Here is an 18,845-nt window from a genome sequence, read left to right on the forward strand (position 1 = left end):
GTGGTTTGTGAGTTGTAGGACATGCTAGAAGCTGGACATGCCACATTTCTGAAAGTGGTGGATTCTATTTTAATGCCCGTGGGGGGTAATAACATAATTATATCATTCCTCTCCCCCATCTTTCCTTTCTCCAACGTGTGTGTGTGTGTGTGTGTGTGTGTGTGTGTGTGTGTGTAGCTATAACCTGCTCAGTCTGTATGTTATTCCTATGTATGTGTTCAGGGCTGACCGTTTGGTATTGTATAACCAACAGTGTGCTCTTCCCTGGTGAAGTCTGTTTCTCCGGCTCTTGGCATTTCTTCATCATTGTTTCAAAAGTGACAGTGGAAGCCGGGCGTGGTGGCGCACGCCTTTAATCCCAGCACTCGGGAGGCAGAGGCAGGCGGATCGCTGTGAGTTCGAGGCCAGCCTGGTCTACAAAGTGAGTCCAGGATGGCCAAGGCTACACAGAGAAACCCTGTCTCGAAAAACCAAAAAAAAAAAAAAAAAGTGACAGTGGCGGTTGAGCGTGCTATAAGTGGCAGAACCCAGGCTTGAAAATGACAGTGGGAACATTAACTTCTGGTACATTGTGATCAAGAATGTTACGTAAATTCCTTTCTTTTTGCTCGTTTTTGTTTTTTCGGGACAGGGTTTCTCTGTATAGCCCTGGCTGTCCTGTCCTCAAATTTACAAAGATCCGCCTGCCTCTGCCTCCTAGGTGCTGGGACTAAAGACATGCACCGCCGTGCTGGGCTTGTACTTGTGATTTGTGAGCTCACCCATAATTGCTTCAGTTCTAGGTACTCTGAAAGTTTTACCTCAACTGGATGAGGATGTAAATCCTTCCCGCCGTAGGATGTATTCTGATTATCGTATAGATTTTCTTTAGGTTATATCTTGCTTTACTTTGACTGCCTCGTTTCAAAGGTGACTATAGAGTGACTAGACAATGATTCAGCCATTAAGGGCTCTTGCTGCTCTTCGAGAGGACCAACATTTGGCTCCCAGCACCCACGTCAGGGAGCTCCCCAGCAACTGTAGCCCTAGCTCCAGGGGAGACAGCATCCTCTTCTGGCCTCCAGAGGGATCAGCCCTCTTGTGCTCACAACCCCACGCACACACGCACGTAGTTAAAAGTCAAACAAAATAAATCTTAAATGAAAAGGCCAGAGGCGGCAGGCAGGAAAGCATTGTTACTGACCCGTCAGTGCCTGGATAATTGAACTCTAATGCTGCTGTGACCACTGTTAGTTACTGTCCCACCAAGTAGAGAAAATTGGCTATGTATTCAGTAGATTAAACAAAAGGCTAAAAATGCCTCGGTAGGTATGAAGGTAGTCAGGGTAGTGAGCAAGCTAACGGAGAGCTCTGGAAGCCAGAGAAAAGCCCTCTGTAAATACTACAAAGTGGTCAGATATTAGCAGAAATTTGGGTCAATGAGTACTCACGTAGTTGGAGAGGGAGGGTCACTAAAGAGTATTTGTGACTGACTTTCAAAGTATTATTCCACAATGATTGAATTCGTGCACCTATTTAGTTTTACTTTTTGCCTTTTCAATTTTTTTTGCTTTTCTTAATCTTTATGAAATTCCTTCCTTGTTTATTCCCCTCTTGACTTGGACCCTTGATCATTCTTGATTTTCTTAATGTCTGATCTGTTCTCTGTACACTCACTAGAGCAGAAAGATTGCCACAGAAAGTTAACCCTCCTGGTCCAGGTCACCACAAACAGCCTGACACATGGTTTCCATCTTTGCCACACGCTCGGCCAGTCCTCTCACTTCTCTGCTAAGCTGTTAGCTAAATATCTCCAAGAACGTAGTCTTCAACTCAACTCTACAGAACTGTCTTCTTCTCTACTGTATGGCCTTCTCTCCCCCCGCCCCCCCATGTGTTCTCTCTTTCTCTCTCTCTCTCTCTCTCCCTCCCTCCCTCCCTCTCTCTCCTTCCTCTCTCTCTCTCTCTCTCTCTCTCTCTCTCTCTCTCTCTCTCTCTCTCCTGTACCCTACTTCACTGTCTCAGCTCTACTGTACTTAAGTAGCTTCTCTTTCATGTGTGTCCTCATAACTTGTCACTTTACCTGTACCTCAATTAGAGGTCATTGTTTGGGACTAAAGGTGTGTCCTAAGGGCATGTCTGTATTCTGCACAGAGGGATTAAAGGTGTGTGGTCTGTCTGCATTCCAGCTGGTTGAATCACACTGAGCTGGAGGGCCTTTGGATGTGATCAGAGCAGCCATGTTGCTGGATTAAAATTCTCCTACACTTACATATATATTTCTGACAGGTTCTCAAATGTTTAAAATTGCTAGCTAGTATTTGCATGTGTTCTGCAATCTGAGCCACATAAACTGGGAGTTTTCCTATCTCCTGTCACTGGAGAAAAACAATTAACTTTGGGCATGTAAATGACTGCTAGTTGTGGTTTAACCAGGTCTGCAAATTTTTATCATAACTGAGCTTTAAATTAAAAGCAATTTAATTAAAAAAGCAAATTACCTAAAAGCATCAGTGAATAATCATCTTTAATCTCCAAAAAGTTGGTTACATTTTTCTTTCATGAACTTTTTCTTTTTGTACTCTTCTAGGGGATTTTTTAATGGAAATATTTAATGTTAGAAATTTTCCAGTCTTTATGAACCATTTATAATTCTGTGTACAAATACTGCTAAGGCCTGGCAGCCATGAGTTCAATCCCTGGTACTCACATGGAGGAGGAGAAAGCAGATTTCTGCCTGTTGTCCTCCGACCTCGAAGCAATCATATTAAACAAAATGGCCTGTGTCAGGAAGACAAGAGCTGCATGTTTTCTCATATGTAGAACCTATATCTAACCATGTATGTGGAAGGGGGCCTAGGAAGAAGAACCTAAGGGGAAAAGCAGGCCTTAGAGGTGGGGAGAGGAACATGGAAACAGAGGAGGAACTGTTTGTGAGGAGGGCGGCAGGATCCATGGAGAGAAGGGCAGGAGGTGCAGGGAGGCAGCCAGAGAAGAGAATAAGTGAGACAAAAGTATAAGGGCACCATGCATGAAAGTACTATAATGAAACTACCTGTTATGCTGACTTTTAAAAATCAATTAAAGAAAAAGAAATAGAGTGGTGAGAGATGCTAAGAGGAGAGGGAAATTAGTGTGGGTAATGGGGGTAGAAACATGGTCAAATTCCTCTATAAGCACGTTCTATATAGATACAGTTATCCAATATATTATCTTTTTTAAAAAATTTTTTGTATTACCGTCTATGTGGCTATGTGGCTGTGTCATGTGTAGGTGTCTAGAGAGGCCAGCATAGGGCTTTAGAGGCCCTGGACCTGGAGCTACAGGGGGTTATAAGCTATTTGATAAGATGCTGGGCATCAAACTGTGGCTAAGGGGCCAGGGCTCTTAACCACTGAGTCATCTCTCCAGACCCTCAGTATATTATTTTACAATTACTCAGGTGTATGTCTATCTGTGAAACAGAACAGTAGATATTTTGAAAAGCTATATCCATAATTGAAATGCATTTCCTTTTTCCTTTATAGACGGTTATGTCCTTCGGAGTTACCTGGCAGACAAGTAAGGCCATTTTCTTCTACTACTGTATTTGTTTAAAATATCTGACCATTTCCTTAAGTAAAAAAAAAAACTGGTGTCATTTACATAATGCAATTTATTGGACTATCATAATATGCTGAAGACAATATATTTTACCCATATCAATATAATAGTGCCAATAGCAAAGCTAGAGGTGCTAGTCTGGATTAGGGAGGAAGCCTGGCTCACTCATGGCAAATAGTCTTACATACTCATTGAGCAGGTCTGCTCAGCAAACACCAAAGACACACAGGGCAAAGCCACCACCCTTTTCACTCAAAATTGTTTGCATTTTGCTCATTAATTATGGTAGTATTTGACCTGGACTAACTAGAGCCAAATAATGTCTGAGTGGTAGATACTAATATCACCAGTTACTAGCTTATAGTCTACCCCCTAACTAAATATTCTTCTACACTCTCCCCAGGCACAATACTCTATTATGTTGCCCTTACTAAAAGCATGTACCCTTCAAAAAGATAGTAATCAATGACTCTTGTATTCTTATGAATAAGACCCTTACACAATCTGTCACAGCCTGGTACTTAAGCCCTTGGACTCCTCCAAAATACTTTAAGATTTTACTCCAAGAAACTCAGAGCAGAAAATTAACTCCAGTATCTGGTTGAGTCTCACAACAATAGAGACATTTGTAAAACTGACATAATGAAAGAACTGAGGATTTGCAAACGGTTGACCAGCACAACAGATATGAATAGGAGCATGCATATTAAGAGTCCTATCAGCAAACCAGTAGAAAACAGACAGAAAAACAATGCTAACAGCTTTGTCCTCTTCAGCATATGTGTTACAGTGGTGGGCACAGGACTTCTGGTAGGCTTTGTGCTAAGAAAGATGGAAATTGTATGCAAAGAGTGTGTTGCAGGTAGGAACACATCTTCCTCTGTGGTGCTTGTGGGATGGTTGGGAGAAAATGGAGAAAGGCCACTAAGTGACTATTGCTTCGCTACCCATTAAAAAGTGAGCACAGATAAACATTTATAGGATAAGTAATAGGTAAATCTGTCCTGTTTGCGTTCACATCAAATTTCCATTAGCCAAACTCTCCCTCCGCCTCAGAGAAGGATCCAAAGAGAACACACAGGGAGCTCACAGGATCTGCCACAGTTGACAGCAATGAGGGGCCTGCTGCTGCTGCTGCTGCTGCTGCTGCTGCTGCTGCTGCTGCCGCTGCTGCTGCTGCTGCTGCTGCTGCTGCCGCTGCTGCTGCTGCTGCTGCTGCTGCTGCTGCTGTTGCTGCTGCTGCCGCTGCCGCTGCTGCTGCCGCTGCTGCTGCTGCTGCTGCTGCTGCCGCTGCTGCTGCTGCTGCTGCTGCTGCTGCTCTTGCTGCTGCTGCCGCTGCTGCTGCTGCTGCTGCTGCTGCTGCTGCCGCTGCTGCTGCTGCTGCTGCTGTTGCTGATGCTGTGATAAAGCCACAGATAGGGGCAGGAACCAAGACTGTGTCTACCCTAAGTGACACAGCTACCTCCCAGCCATGACTCTCAGTACTGGATCCTTCATTTCAAGACTGTGTTTAGCATATTTATAATATATTATTTCATTGCTTAAAGATCACTCATTAGACTGTATACTTTTACAATCAAAGCTTACACTTGACTCACATTTGTAAGTCTCCCAGTACGTGAGGGTGACTCAGTGTTTGCTAATAGAACATGTCATGAAGATTCAGGACTAAGCAAAACCTGAAAACATGTAAAAGTAGCCAAAATTACTGTGGTGGATGTGCTCCTCCAAGGAGGTAATATAAAAAATTGCATAATGACTATATATTCCATGATCAGTATTTAAATACTTTAAGCTTGATATGTGTATATTGTAACTAAGACACATGGAAACGATATGGCTGTTTTCTATGCCAAATCTTATGTTTCATTTCTTTAAAATTTGGAACATTTAAAAATGAGACTTACCTTCACTTATCAGGAAAGTGGGACAGAGGGGAGGACATCCTAATGGAACTCTAGGTGAGAGAAGCATAGGAGAATGGGGAAATAGAAGGATCCAGAGAGTCCTAGAAACCTACAAGAAGAACATTATGACAGGCGAATCTGGGCCCAGAGGTCCTGCTCAGACTATGGCACCAGCCAAGGACAATACGTGCAGTAAACTTCAAACCTCTACCCATATCTACCCAATGGGCAGGACATTCTCCACAGTTGAGTGGAGAGTGGGCTCTGACTTTCACACGAACTCTGGTGCCCCATATTTGACCACATCCCCTAGATGGGGAGGCCTGGTGGCACTCAGAGGAAGGATAGCAGGCTACCAAGAAGAGACTTGATACCCTATGAGCATATAGTGGGGGAGGAGTCCCCCTCAGTCACAGTCATAGGGGAGGTGAGTAGGGGGAAAGAGGGAGAGAGTGAGGAATGGGAGGATATGAGGGATGGGATAACAATTGAGATGTAATATGAATAAATTAATAAAATGTGTTAAAAAAATAAAATAAAAATGAGACTTACAAAAAAAAATTGGAACATTTGAAACTCAAGTAAAGGTATGAATCTAGTACCCATAGCTGTTAAAATTCGTTGCACTTTTGGGTTGGTCTCTATGTGCTCTCCGGGCATGGGTTTGCTATTCTGTTTAGAGAATGGACAGGGAAGATGCAGAGGCAAATGTAAAATCTGTGTCCACTTACACACACTCTTGGACAGCCTCACTGTGAACCTCTAAATGTTTCTGATATATGGCAATCATGTTAGTGTTGGCTTCTCTTATATATTAATGTTGGGAGGATAGTTTTGATAAAATAAAAATTGTTTTCTGTGTTTACAGTGATGGAGAAATCTACGATGACATCGCTGACGGTAAGTCTCACGCAGCGCCCACCACAGCAACAGTGAGGTCAGGCTTGAGGGCTTAATTAGGGCAGTCAGATCGGATCAAAATTTGAGTTTCTTTGTGGCGCACACCTTTGATCCCAGCATTTGGGAGGCAGAGGCAGGCGGATCACTGTGAGTTCCAGCCAGCTTGATCTACAAAGTGAGTCCAGGACAGCTAAGGCTACATAGAGAAACACTGTGTCGGAAAAAAAATGTGAAGAAAAGTAGTGATCTAGTGTCATAGGGAGAGAGGGGATCATCTTTTTTTTTTTTTTTTGAGAAGGGATCATCTTAAGACAACATTAGGACATTATAAGAAAAGAAAACCTGGTTTACTCTCTGGAATGAGAAGATATAAGATAGCCATGATGGTTCAGGTCAGGAAACCTAGCACCTGGATGGTGGCTGCAGGAGGATCAGAAGTTCAAGGCCAGCCTTCACTACACAGTGAGAAATGCATTCTTGGTCAGTAAATGGAAACTTGTTTTTAAAACTAGCAGTATTTATACTGCAGCAGCTGAACTACCAAGAGGTTAGCAATAGGCTACTTTTTGCAATGTCTAAAATATGAAATTAGCAAGTCCTAAATGAACAAATAAATACTTGAAATATAACATCTGTAAAAGTTGGCAAATGCTGAAATGTGAGACTAACAAATCTTTGGTCAATTAACAGGTACATTATTTTATAACTAATAACACTAGAAGATTCAGCAGGCATTTCTAAATGATGACTTAAAGCATTAACGTCAGCAAAATGTGCACAGTTGTCATCACGCTGCCCTTTGGCCTGAGTGTGGTGTGTGTGTGTGTGGTGTGTGATGTGGTGTGTGTGTGTATGTTGTGTGTACGTGTGTGTGGTGTGTGTGTGGTGTGTGTGTGTGTGGTATGTATGTGTGTGTGTTGTTTTGTTTAAGATAGGCTCTGGCTATATAACTTCTGCTGGCCTGGAACTTACTATCTAGACCAGGCTGGCCTTGAGCTCACAGAAATCCACCTGCCTCTGCTTCTCAAGTGCTGGGGACTAATGGTGTGCGTCACCACATCTGGCTTTATCCAGGTTTTTGTTGTCTGTTTTTCATCAGTTCTGAGATCAAGCCTATTTCCTTTGCTTACAAGGGAGCTCTTTACTGATTGAGTAAAGCTCCGCCCCTTTAGTCTCTTAAGCTTGTGATACTTGTGGATGCTCAGCTAATCTCATTTCCAAAGGGTGATGTAATGCTAGAATAACTAATCTCTAGTCTAACTTGATGGAGAATTAATCTGTCCAGGAATGTTCTGGAATTGAATTATCAGCAAAGGTGTCTTAGCTAGGGACACTATTGCTGTGATAAAATGCCATGACCAAGAGCAAGTTGGGAAACAAAGGGTTTATTTCTATTATACTTTCACCTCACTCTTCATCATAAAAGGAATTGAGCACAGGATCTCCACCAGGGCAGGATCTTGGAGGCAGTAGCTGGTGCCAAGGCTATGGAGGGTGCTGCTTACTGCCTTGTTCCTGGAGGCTTGTTTAGTTGGCTTCCTTATAAAACCTAGGATCGTCAGCCTAGGGATGACACCACCCACAGTGGGCTGGGCCCTCCCATGTCAACCACTAATTAAGAAAATGCCTTACAGGCTTGCCTACAGCCCTATCTTGCAGAGACATTTTCTCAGATGAAGTCCCCTCCCCGCCTCTCAGATGATTCTAGCTTGTGTCAAGTTGACATAAAACTATCAAGTAAAGAAGAAAAAAATGCATGGCATTTCACTTAGCTAGTTTTTTTTTTTTTTTTAAATATAAAACAAGCCAGTTTTACTTTTCTTTTCATCTAATTTGGAGAGATTGAATTATATAGATTTCTAATTTAAAACACTGTAGATGGGTTGTATATAATTCATATTTAAGTATTTAAATCCAGCATTTAGGATGTGGAAGCAGGCGGCTTGGGAGTTGGAAGTCCTGTCCAATGACCTATTGAGTTTTTGAGCAGGCTGGGCTTCATGAGGACCTGTGTCCAAAACTAATAGGGGATTAGAGAAATGGCTGAGTACATGAAGCGTCTGCTGCAATCAGGAGGAGCTGAGCTTGGTTTCTGAAACACACAAGAAAATAACAGGCACAGTGGCAAGTGCTTTTAATCCCAGTCCTGGGGGAGGAAGAGACAGGGAGATCCCCCAGCTCCCTCTAATTGATGAGATTGAAACCAGCGAGAGATCCTGTCTCAGAGGAAGTGCATGGTCCCTGAAGATGTCCTTAGAGGTTGTCCCCCACACGCATGTGCATATCACCTGCACAGACGTGGACATACGCAATGCACATATAAAAATTAACGAGGGAAGCCGGGCGCGGTGGCACATGCCTGTAATCACAACTCAGGGAGGCAGAGGCTGTGAGTTTGCGGGAAGCCTGGTCTACAGAGCAAGTCCTGGGCAGCCAAGGCTACACAGAGAAACCCTGTCTCAAAAACAAACAAACAAACAAAAAACAGTAACAACAGCAAAATTAATGTGTCAATTAGTTGAAATTGTATTGTTTTTCCTTTCAGGTTGCATCTATGACAATGACTAGCCTCAGCTCTGTTCAATCTGCCGTGTGTGGGAGCAGCCAGCATAAGTTTAACTGCAATGTCCCTGGGCACCATAGGAAAAAAAATGAATGTACAAGATGAATGAATCTCTTTATAAAGTTTTGAAATTTTTTTAACTTGGAACTCTGTTTAATATGTCAGGAGATCGGTAGTGTGATGTTAAGAGTTACTAAGTATCTCCTTTTTTTTTTTTTTTTTCTTTCTTCCTGTTTTGTTTTGTTTTGTTTTTAAGCGGGGGTCTCTCATTCTGTAGTCCACGCCACCTTCCATCTTCCTGCCTCAGCCTCAAAAGTGCTGTGATGACAGATGTGACCCACCACACCTGCCCTGAGGATCCCATTCTGTTTCAGCTATGCTTACAAAGGCACTTTTCTCAGACCACCAGTAGGGAGTCCCCTCTACCATACACTCCTTAAAGAAACAAAGATAAAAGAAAGGCATCCCAGAGGAAGAAGAAAAAAATATATAGAGAAAGAAATTTTAATTCCACGAGAAGACAACCTATTGCTTGTCATCACCCGTTCAGATTACCTACCCCAAACAAGGCAGAGCTGGCTCCTCTAGTTCCCAGGGGACCAGGTTAGCAGCACAATGTCTGTGTCACGTCAGTCCCTCTCTGTTCACTGTGAAATGATGTCAATTACTCGCTAAGCATGCTTTTACATCCTGCGTGCACATCTATGAGTGACGTGCATATGAGAGTCTAGAGTCTTATTTTTTTGTGGACCCATAGACACATGGTTGGGTTCTGCGCTCTGTTGAAATACCATCGTTAGCCAGAGAAATGGAGGGGAGGCTTCCTGCCAATTGTGAGCACTGCAAGGAAGACCCTTGAAACTCGCCCTCCATCTCCAGTGACACCTTCCTGTGAAGTCTCTTGGAAGGGGGTTTAGGTTTTGTTGTCATTTGCTTCTGGAGAGCTTGGTGATGTTTATAACCACTGTACTAGAAAGTTGTTCAGCCGAAGGAAGATGAGGCAATTAAGTCCCAGTGCTGAGGTGCTCACCTTTGAGACAAACTCCTCACCTCCTCCTCCAGACTGGCTTTTGTATGCTAAGAACACTAAGTACCATGATCTAAAACACAACACCTTTACATGCAAGAAGAGAGCAGACTGGGGAATGGGTTTTGAAATTCCTAAATCCTAATGCTGGCTCTAGTATTGACCATGATGCAACGTTCACCTTGGCAACGTTCACTACCCTCCCAGGGATCTTATAGGCTAGGAGCCAATTAAATTTATACCAACGTTTTCCACGACCAATTATTTCAAGCTGTTATAGTTCCCCAATCTCACAGACACACTTCAGAAGGTTTTTTTTTTCCTATTTTAAATCAATGGTTAAATAATGATTAATATATTAAATCTGTAAATTGCAAAGATCCATTGGAGTTTCTGTAGAGTGGCCCTGTTGATTTTTTTTTTTAAGTCAAAAATTGTATGGAATGGAGAGAGAACTCAGCTGGGAAAGTGTTTTGCATGGCAAGTTGGAAGAGTGAATTCAGTCAAGAAGCTCCAGCTGAGAGCCATGTATGGGGACTAGTATTTGCAGTTCCTGTGCAGGGGAGGCAGAGGAATCTGTGTAGCCCTGACTGACCTGGAACTCACTGCCCTTGACAGCACAGAGATCCACTTGCCTCTGCCTCCCCTGGAGTGCTAGGATTAAAGGCGTGCACCGCCACCACCACCCAGCCAAGTGTTTGGAAATTTTAAGAATGTCAGCAGCTTCTGCAGCTCATTTCTAGGACACAGGGCTCTGAATCTTCCGGGTTGGAAATTGCTCGTCACAAATAGGCACGGATTAGGAAGTAGTCCGGTGGCATTACTAGCATGTACCCTTGTGATGAACTTCTGTTATCACTAGGTAAGACCTGCATGCTCAGAAGTGGCTGCCTGTTAACACTGGCATCAAATATAAATTATATGCTGCCTGCATGTCCAGTCATCTTCCCTGATTAAGATTTGCACAAATTCAATGCAAATGTCAGGTTTTAAAATCCCAAATTAGATCAAGAGAATATTTCAATTTTGATTTATATTCAAAGAAATGGACAGATACCTATGACAGATTTGTGTAATAATTATTTAATATATATTTGAGGCGTTAACTTTAATATATAAATGTGATTTCGTTGTAGATTGGGTGTGAAATTTTGTCATGTGAGAAGAGCTGCCAATAAAGTACCTTTTTATCGAGTGACCCTGCCTCCCGCTGGCTGGCCGAGTTCCTCTCTCTTGCCTTGATTCTGTGTCTACAGAAGGGGCCTGTCTGCACCATCCTCCCACATCTCACTCATCTTCCTAGTCATAACCGCCCTCCCCTGCTGCTGCTGGATACATTGCTTCCTGTTTTGTCTTAGAAATAGATAACTCTGTACAATCCTCTTTGACTCCCTAAACTTAGCCCATGTTCAGATTGCTCAGAAGGGAAGTCATCACAGCCCCCAAGGATCCCATTTCTTCCCAACCTTCCTCCTACACACTCCATTCCTTCATTTTATTCTCCTTCCCCCTGCTCGCCCATCCCACCGTCTGCTCTCCCTCCTCCCCTTCCTCCTCTGCTACATCTCTCTTTTTCTCCCTCTCTTCCATCCCTTCCTATCTTTAATTTCTGCTGTTGTGGGATGTTTCCTCTGTACATTTAAAACATACTAAAATATTTCTGAAATTTCAACTTGAACACAAACACCTCTTCACCTACAGCCCATTTCAACATTCCTCTTCTCATTCCACTGTCTTAAAATGGTGACGTTCATATGCCAGCTGTTACAACATGCCTCAGATTCCTCCAATTGTGCAAAATTTGATGAACCAAAGGCTCCCGCTGCTGCGCACTGGAAAACATCACCAGGTGTGTGTGGTGGTCAGGATTCCTACAGGCAATTGAGGATAACGGGGGTGGGAAGCAACATACAGACTGTTCACAGGGCACATTCAATTGAGGCCTCCCGAGAGGTGTTGCTAGCCTCTCCTCAGAATCCCAACCATCCTTCCTGCTGCCTTCACTGTCTCATGCATGCACCGATGACAAATGACTCCTTTGCCTTTTCTGGATGTGTCTCTCTCAAGAGCTCCTATTTCTTCTTGTCCACCAAAAGAAAACCCTTACATTTTCAGTTCATCTTGGTGTCAGATTTCCAAGGAATCCAGACCAAGCACAGTGCAGTTAAAAGATTATTAAAATCTGTATCTTCACCCTGGGATAAATGGAGTCATATTTTGGGAGAGTAATTTTGGAAGGCATTTGTAAGTAGCCCAAGTTACAATTGGGGGAATCTGAGGCCAGGTTTGAGAACTCACCTTGCTCATCTTTTATCAAGTTCACAAGATACACTGAGTTTCCAGATTGTTCCAACTTGGCTTCTGCTATCACTTTAAAGCCATTTCTACGTGGTGTCCCCAAAGAGGCTTTGAGTGGTTAATCTTCATGGTCAGCTAAACGGGGTCTAGCATCACCTAGGATAGGAGACACACCACTGGGTGTTTCTATAACGTTGGAAAAGAGGAGGAAAGACACATCTTGAATGGTCAACACTCTCCCTGAGATCTCAGACTGAATGAAAGGAAAAAAAACAAGCTGAGCATTCGTCTCTCTCTGCTTCCTGGATGTGGACACAGTGAGGCCAGACATTTCACCCTTCTGCTACCATGCCTTTCCCACATGTTGAGTGCTAACTGCCTAATTGGGTGTCCTATTGCTGCGAAGAGACAGCATGACCAGGTAAACTCTTACAAAGGAAAACATTCTTCTGGGGCTGGCTTACATACAGGTCAGAGGCTTAGTCCTCTGTCGTCATGGTGGGAAGCATAGTGGTGTGCACACACACACACATGGTGCTACAGAAGTAGCTGAGAGTTCTATCTCTGGATCCACAGGCAGGAGGGAGAGAGAGAGAGAGAGAGAGAGAGAGAGAGAGAGAGAGAGAGAGAGAGAGAGAGACAGACAGACAGACAGACAGACAGACAGACAGAGACAGACAGACAGAGAGAGACAGAGAGAGATACTGAGCCAGGAGGCTTGGGCATTTGAAATCCCAAAGTCCACCCCACTGATACACTTGTCCCTAAAAAGTGCCGTTTCCTATAAACATGTGAGGGCCAATCTTATTCAAACCCCCATAGTAATTCCTCAAACTGTGCGCCCAAATAAGCCCTCCGTTCCTTCTGTTTCTTTAGTTAGGGTATTTTGTTACAGCAATGAGAAAAATAACTAACATCCATATCAACTCATATGACTACACATGGGAGTCTTCCTCTACGTCCCACCGCAATGGCACCCCTACTATCCCACCACCGAAGCTTGAAACCCAGAAGGTACTTCCTACTCTTTAACTTTTTGTCCAGTGAGACACAGAGCTCCAAGAAAACAAGGATTCTTGCCTTATTTCCCTTTATACTCTTCTATCAAGTGGTATTTGAAGCTATTACTAATACATTTGGTAATGGAAGAATCAGCGGGCATCGTGTCTGTAAGAACGTGTTAAGCCTGCAGGCTGCTGCTGTTTTTCTGAATCACTATTTCAAATGATAGTTTCAATGCATTGGTAGCTCAGCTCTATCTATTATACTCCCCCAAAATACTGGTTGCTGTTGAATTTAGATTCACTGAAGTGATTGCCATCAAGATCAAGTGGATCACAATAGCGTTCCAAGCTGGGCTTTCTGGAAACAGATGGTGAGGCAGAGGATAGATTCCAACTTGTCTCGTAGGGATTGTTATCTGTGACAGGAAGAGGGAGAAAATCTGAGCAAAGGAAACAGTTGAATGTGGCACAGGCAAAGCTTGGAGCAAACAGAGAGGCCTCTCTTGCTCCCTTTAGATAAAGCAGTAGACCCTTTAACAGGACGCCTCAGACTTATCCCTGTGTGAGCCTCCTCACCCCAAGAGAGGCATGGCCTTGTGAAAGGTGACGGCAACTATGGCAGGCCTGGTAATGACAGATGCAAGGCTGTCAGCACACCACTCTCACTTACTTGAGAGAGACAGATAAGTTGTATAACCTTAAACAAGACTTGGAACTAGGCAAGGCCTCAAGGTCTTTTATTTATAAAACATGGAAGTGCATATGTAGTGGTTAACATTAATTGAAACAAAATTCCTGAGTTTTAAAGTATGTGTAGACGGGATAGGGACACGTGTGTACATGAGTGCAGCTGCCTGAGCAGGCCAGAGACATTTGATCCCCTTGGAGCTGGGATTATTGGCAGAATTATCGGTTATGATTCTACCCCTCGATGCAGGTGTGGGAACCAAACTTGGGTCCTCTGCGTGAGCAACAAGTACTCTTAACTACCGAGCTATCGCTCCAGTGATGAAAATCACTGGTGTTTATGATGATAAGGTGGGAAATGATATTCAAACTTTTAGTCTAGGCGTGGTAGAGAGCAACGAGGGCTGCAGCAAACTGTAGAATATAAACTCTGGACGCAGGAGTAAGTTGCTAACTTTAAAAGATATTTCCTACTCTCCAGGTGGCACTTTTTTTTTTTTTAACCTTCTTGCTACTGTTCTGTGCCCTTTGAGCCTTACCTTTATCAGCGTGCTCCAGAGGATCATGTGACTTCCAGCTTCCAGTCTCCTGTGACCCATAGACTATCAGAGTGAGGTTTCTTCAGAATCGTTCTGGGGGAGTCACCATAGATGGCTGTGCCCTTGTCCCCGTAAAGTTCCAACTCTCTCAGACAAACCTTTCCACATGGTACTGGCTCCCTGATTTCATTGCTTCTCCCTCGCCTGGCTCCTTCAGGATTGCAGGCACACTCAGTGTCAGCTGCGGATTCAGGATGCAGGCACACTCAGCGTCAGCTGCAGATTTTTCTTTATTTTGAAGTTTTTATACACTGTCTACACATGACTCAATTCTAATGGCTTACAAGTCTCCCATGTCACCAGGTTTCTTCAGTCTCTAGATGGAAAGCCAATTACCATGTTTCTTAGTCATGCAAGAAGCAATTGAAGAATATCTTATAGAAAATGGGCATTAAACAGTAAAAGTGTGGGATCTGGAAGGAGGGCTCAGTGGTTACCCCCACTTACTGCTCTTGCAAAGGGGCTCAGTTTCAGCTCTGAGCACCCACGGCCTGCAACTCCAGCTCTGAGGGACCTGTCACCTTCTTCTGGCCTCTATCAGTATCTGAACTCTACACACACACACACACACACACACACACACACACACACGCACACACACAATTAAAAATAAGAAAATCTATTTTTGAAGGTATAATTGGTACACTCGCATTCTTCAGTGTCTAAGACATTGCAAATACCATTACTTAAAATTAAATAACATTCACAAGCCTTTAATTCTAGCACACAGAGACAGAGGCAGAGGCAGAAGCAGAGACAAATCTCTGTGAGTTTAAGGCCAGCTTGGTCTACATAATGAGTTCCAGTATAGCCAGGGATATAGCAGAGAGACACTGTCTCAAAAGGAAAAAGAGAGGAAGGAAGGAAGAAAGAAAGAAGAAGAAAGAAAGAAAGAAAAGAAAGAAAGAAAGAAAGAAAGAGAAAAGAGAAAGGAAAAAAGAAAAAATTTAAAAATAAAAAATTCTAAAATATAACTGTGGTTTGAGACATGCTCAAAAACTTCTGAGAAGTTAGTGAGTTTTATTTAGACATGTAAGCCACGTCTTCCCTTTTAACTCAATGATCTTAATGCATCTGTAATCGGATGTGGAAGCATTGTCCTATCATATCCCTAATAGCACTTTTTAAAGCAGTCCTTTCTAAAGCTCGGGTAGAATTCAGCTATAAAACTTTAGCTAATTCTTTGCGCTTGCTGAGCCTCGCCCTAAGTAGGAGAAGCTATGTTAGAAGAAGCAATGAAATCCTGTTACCTCCTACACACCTCAAGGGACCTGAGCTTTCTCGTTTTTAATATGTAAAGATCTCAAAAAGATGTGCAAAACTACAATGGTGACCTAACCTCCAAGATATAAATGTGCAATGCTAGAAAACCAGACCACACAGTAATAATAGGCACATAAAACTTGTTATACCTTCAGTTAGAAGATAAACAACAGGGAAATTATTTTTTATTTAGAGAAGTAGACATTACGAAGGAATCTTGAGATGCATTGGTTTTCTTGTTGCTATTGAAAAATGCCTAACAGAGTGGGCAGTGGTGACGCACCACACCTTTAATCCCAGCACTCAGGAGGCAGAGGTAAGTGGATCTATGAGTTTGAGACCAGCCTGGTCCACAGAGTGAGTTCCAGGACAGCCAGCACTACACAGAGAAACTCTGTCTTGAAAAGAGATAGAGAGAGAGAGAAGAAAAAACTAACAAAAGTAATTTAAGGAAAAAAAAGGTTTATTCGGAGTTGTCGTGGGGGTGAGGGAAGACTGCATAGAAGTGGGTTTAAGGCAATGGAAAGTCTTTAATAAGGAGTCTGAGACTTCACTGAGTGTTGAGGACCCTGGTTTAGCCTTTGTCAGTGTTAGCTCTGAAGCACAAAATCCATGTTTTATGTTCACATACATCAGTTAACAAGAAAAGTTGGCCATAAGCAGAACTACAGAAGTGAAAAAGCAAGGCTGGTAAATTTAGAGACTTTTTCAGACCTATGGACTTTGGTGGATTAGGTCTTTGTTTTCATTTTGACAGGTAGTACTGTCAATGTGCTGAGTTTTATGGCCTGAATGGTACTTTCATCATGGAGTCAGTTATGCTCTGCTGTATGTGGGGTGTGTGTGTGCTGTTTTAAGGTAGGAAAGTCATGGTACAGGGGCATGAGGTAGTTAGTTGTTGACACTGAATTCGTGATCAAGAAGAGTTGAGGAGTGTTATCATCTCTCAAATTTTCCCTTGCCAAACTAACCAATTCATTACTTTTTCAATTCAGCCTTACTCAAGTTTTGAGAAAATGCAAAGAATTAAATCAAATTCTTTACCAGAATTTAATACGAGTGGCTCCTAGTCCAGTTCCTGATAGACTCCTTGCTCAACAGCTGTGACCAAGAAGCAAAAAGATATAGATGTCCATGCTAGGCTCACTTTCTCTCCTTTTTTATTCAGTCTGAAAGCCAAGCCCAAGGAACCATGCCAAATTTAGTGTCGGTCATCCCAGCTCATATACCTAATATAGACACACTCCTTTATATAGATAGGGATTCCAGATCCTTCCAAGCTAATGACCAAGGGTAACCAATTCATCAATACTTTAGTATAGGTTGCTATGACAAATCACCATAGACTGACTAGCATAGACACCATAAATACTTCTTATGGCCCTAGACACAGGACGTCTAGTCTAGAATACTGGCATGGTCAGGTTCTAGAGACTCTCTTCCAGCTTGCATACTCCCAGCTTCTCCTGTGTCCTCTCTTAGCAGACTTGCCCCTTTCTCTGTCTCTCTCTGTCTCTCTTTCTGTCTCTGTCTCTGTCTCTCTCTGTCTCTCTGTCTCTGTCTGTCTGTCTCTCTCTCTCTCTCTCCCTCCCTCCCTCCCTCCCTCCCTCCCTCCCCCTCCCGCTTCTCATAAAGACTCTACTCCCTTTTGTCAAGGCTCTGCCTTCATGGCCTAGTCACCTCTCAAAGGGCCCATCTCCAAATGCCATCCCATTAAGGATTCTAATCCCACATCAGAATTTGGAGGAAACTCTCAAGCCATACCATAGGCGCAGAGTTTAATGCAGAAATGTGACTGGTTGCTTGAGAGAAGAATCTTAGGAACAATTTCCAAGAACTGGGAAATGGGAGACAATAGGGGAAGAAGTTGAACAAAAGCATGAGTTCAACTGATGCTGCCTATCAGCTTCCTCCCAGAGCACGAACAGCACTGACTGCGGCAGCCTGCGCTCAGGGAGCTAGCTGGGTGTTTGCTCCATCTCAGTCACTGGCTGAGAGTGGATCTTCTCTCCAACCTCAGCCCCTGTGGATCGCTTTGCTGTGTTGTTCCTTTGGACCCAGAACACAGCTCTGGTATAGCTGCAGGTGCAACAGCCTTAGCTGGCAAATCATACAGCAACTGAGGGGTAAATTGTCCTGCCGGGGACATCATGGATAACTATGAGGAACAGTTTACAAATTTCTGCAGGGATAGTGATTCACTCAGAATTAGATCAGGCATAAAAGTGTGTGTGTTATATGCCAGACCCTATAGCCATCCTTTGTCACATCACCTGGCTTGTCCGGATCCTTCAGCATGCCTAACTATTTCAGCTGCTCCATCACCTAAGTAACAAAATCAGGACTGAGTCAGTTGCAGGGCACTCTGGGATTAAAGGTGTGTGCCACTATGCCCAGCTCCCCTGTGCTGATTTTAATGAATAGTTTCTATAGGCTCATATGCTTGAATGCTTGGTCCCCAGTTGGTGGAACTGTTTGGGAAGGATTAAGGAGGCGTGGCCTTATTGGAGGAAGTGTATCATTGGGGCTGGGCTTGGAGGTTTCTCAAAAGCTCACACTACTCCCAGCTAGATCTCTCTCTCTCTCTCTCTCTCTCTCTCTCTCTCTCTCTCTCTCTCGCTCTCTCTCTCTCTCTCTCTCTCTCTCTCTCTCTCTCTCTCTCTCTCTCTCTCTTTCTCTCTCATTCATGCTATGGATCAGATGTAAGCCAGGGCCATGGCTATTGCTATGTTCCCTGCCATGGTGGCCGTGGAGCTCCAGAACTGTGAGCTTCAATTAAAATGCTTTCTACTTGCAAGTTGCCTTGGTCATGGTGCCTCTTCATAGCAGTAGAGATGTAACTAAAATGGTCTCCTATTCTGAATTATTAGGGCTGTTTTTTTTTACTTGTTTGCTTTTTGTTTGGGTTTTATAGCACAAAGTCTTTTAGGTAAACCTTGGACCGAAGAACACAACTTGGAAGCCTGAATAGTTCCTTATCTTCTGAGAGTTCATCTCATAGGTGTTTAGCATGCA

General features: G+C 43.3%; 1 protein-coding gene across 1 annotated transcript in view; it reads left to right on the forward strand.

The window, feature by feature from the left end:
• The window catches only part of Fyb1 (FYN binding protein 1), a 124,868-nt gene extending 121,274 nt beyond the window's left edge, over window positions 1-3,594 (forward strand). Inside the window, exon 17 of the mRNA XM_051150927.1 lies at window positions 3,507-3,594. Within this exon, the coding sequence (XP_051006884.1) occupies window positions 3,507-3,544 (38 nt within the window). The 3' untranslated portion in view covers window positions 3,545-3,594. The remainder of the gene's footprint in view (window positions 1-3,506) is intronic.
• The last annotated feature ends 15,251 nt before the right edge of the window (window positions 3,595-18,845 follow it).

This window comes from Acomys russatus, chromosome 9 (assembly GCF_903995435.1).
Source record: "Acomys russatus chromosome 9, mAcoRus1.1, whole genome shotgun sequence".
Lineage (NCBI taxonomy): Eukaryota > Metazoa > Chordata > Mammalia > Rodentia > Muridae > Acomys > Acomys russatus.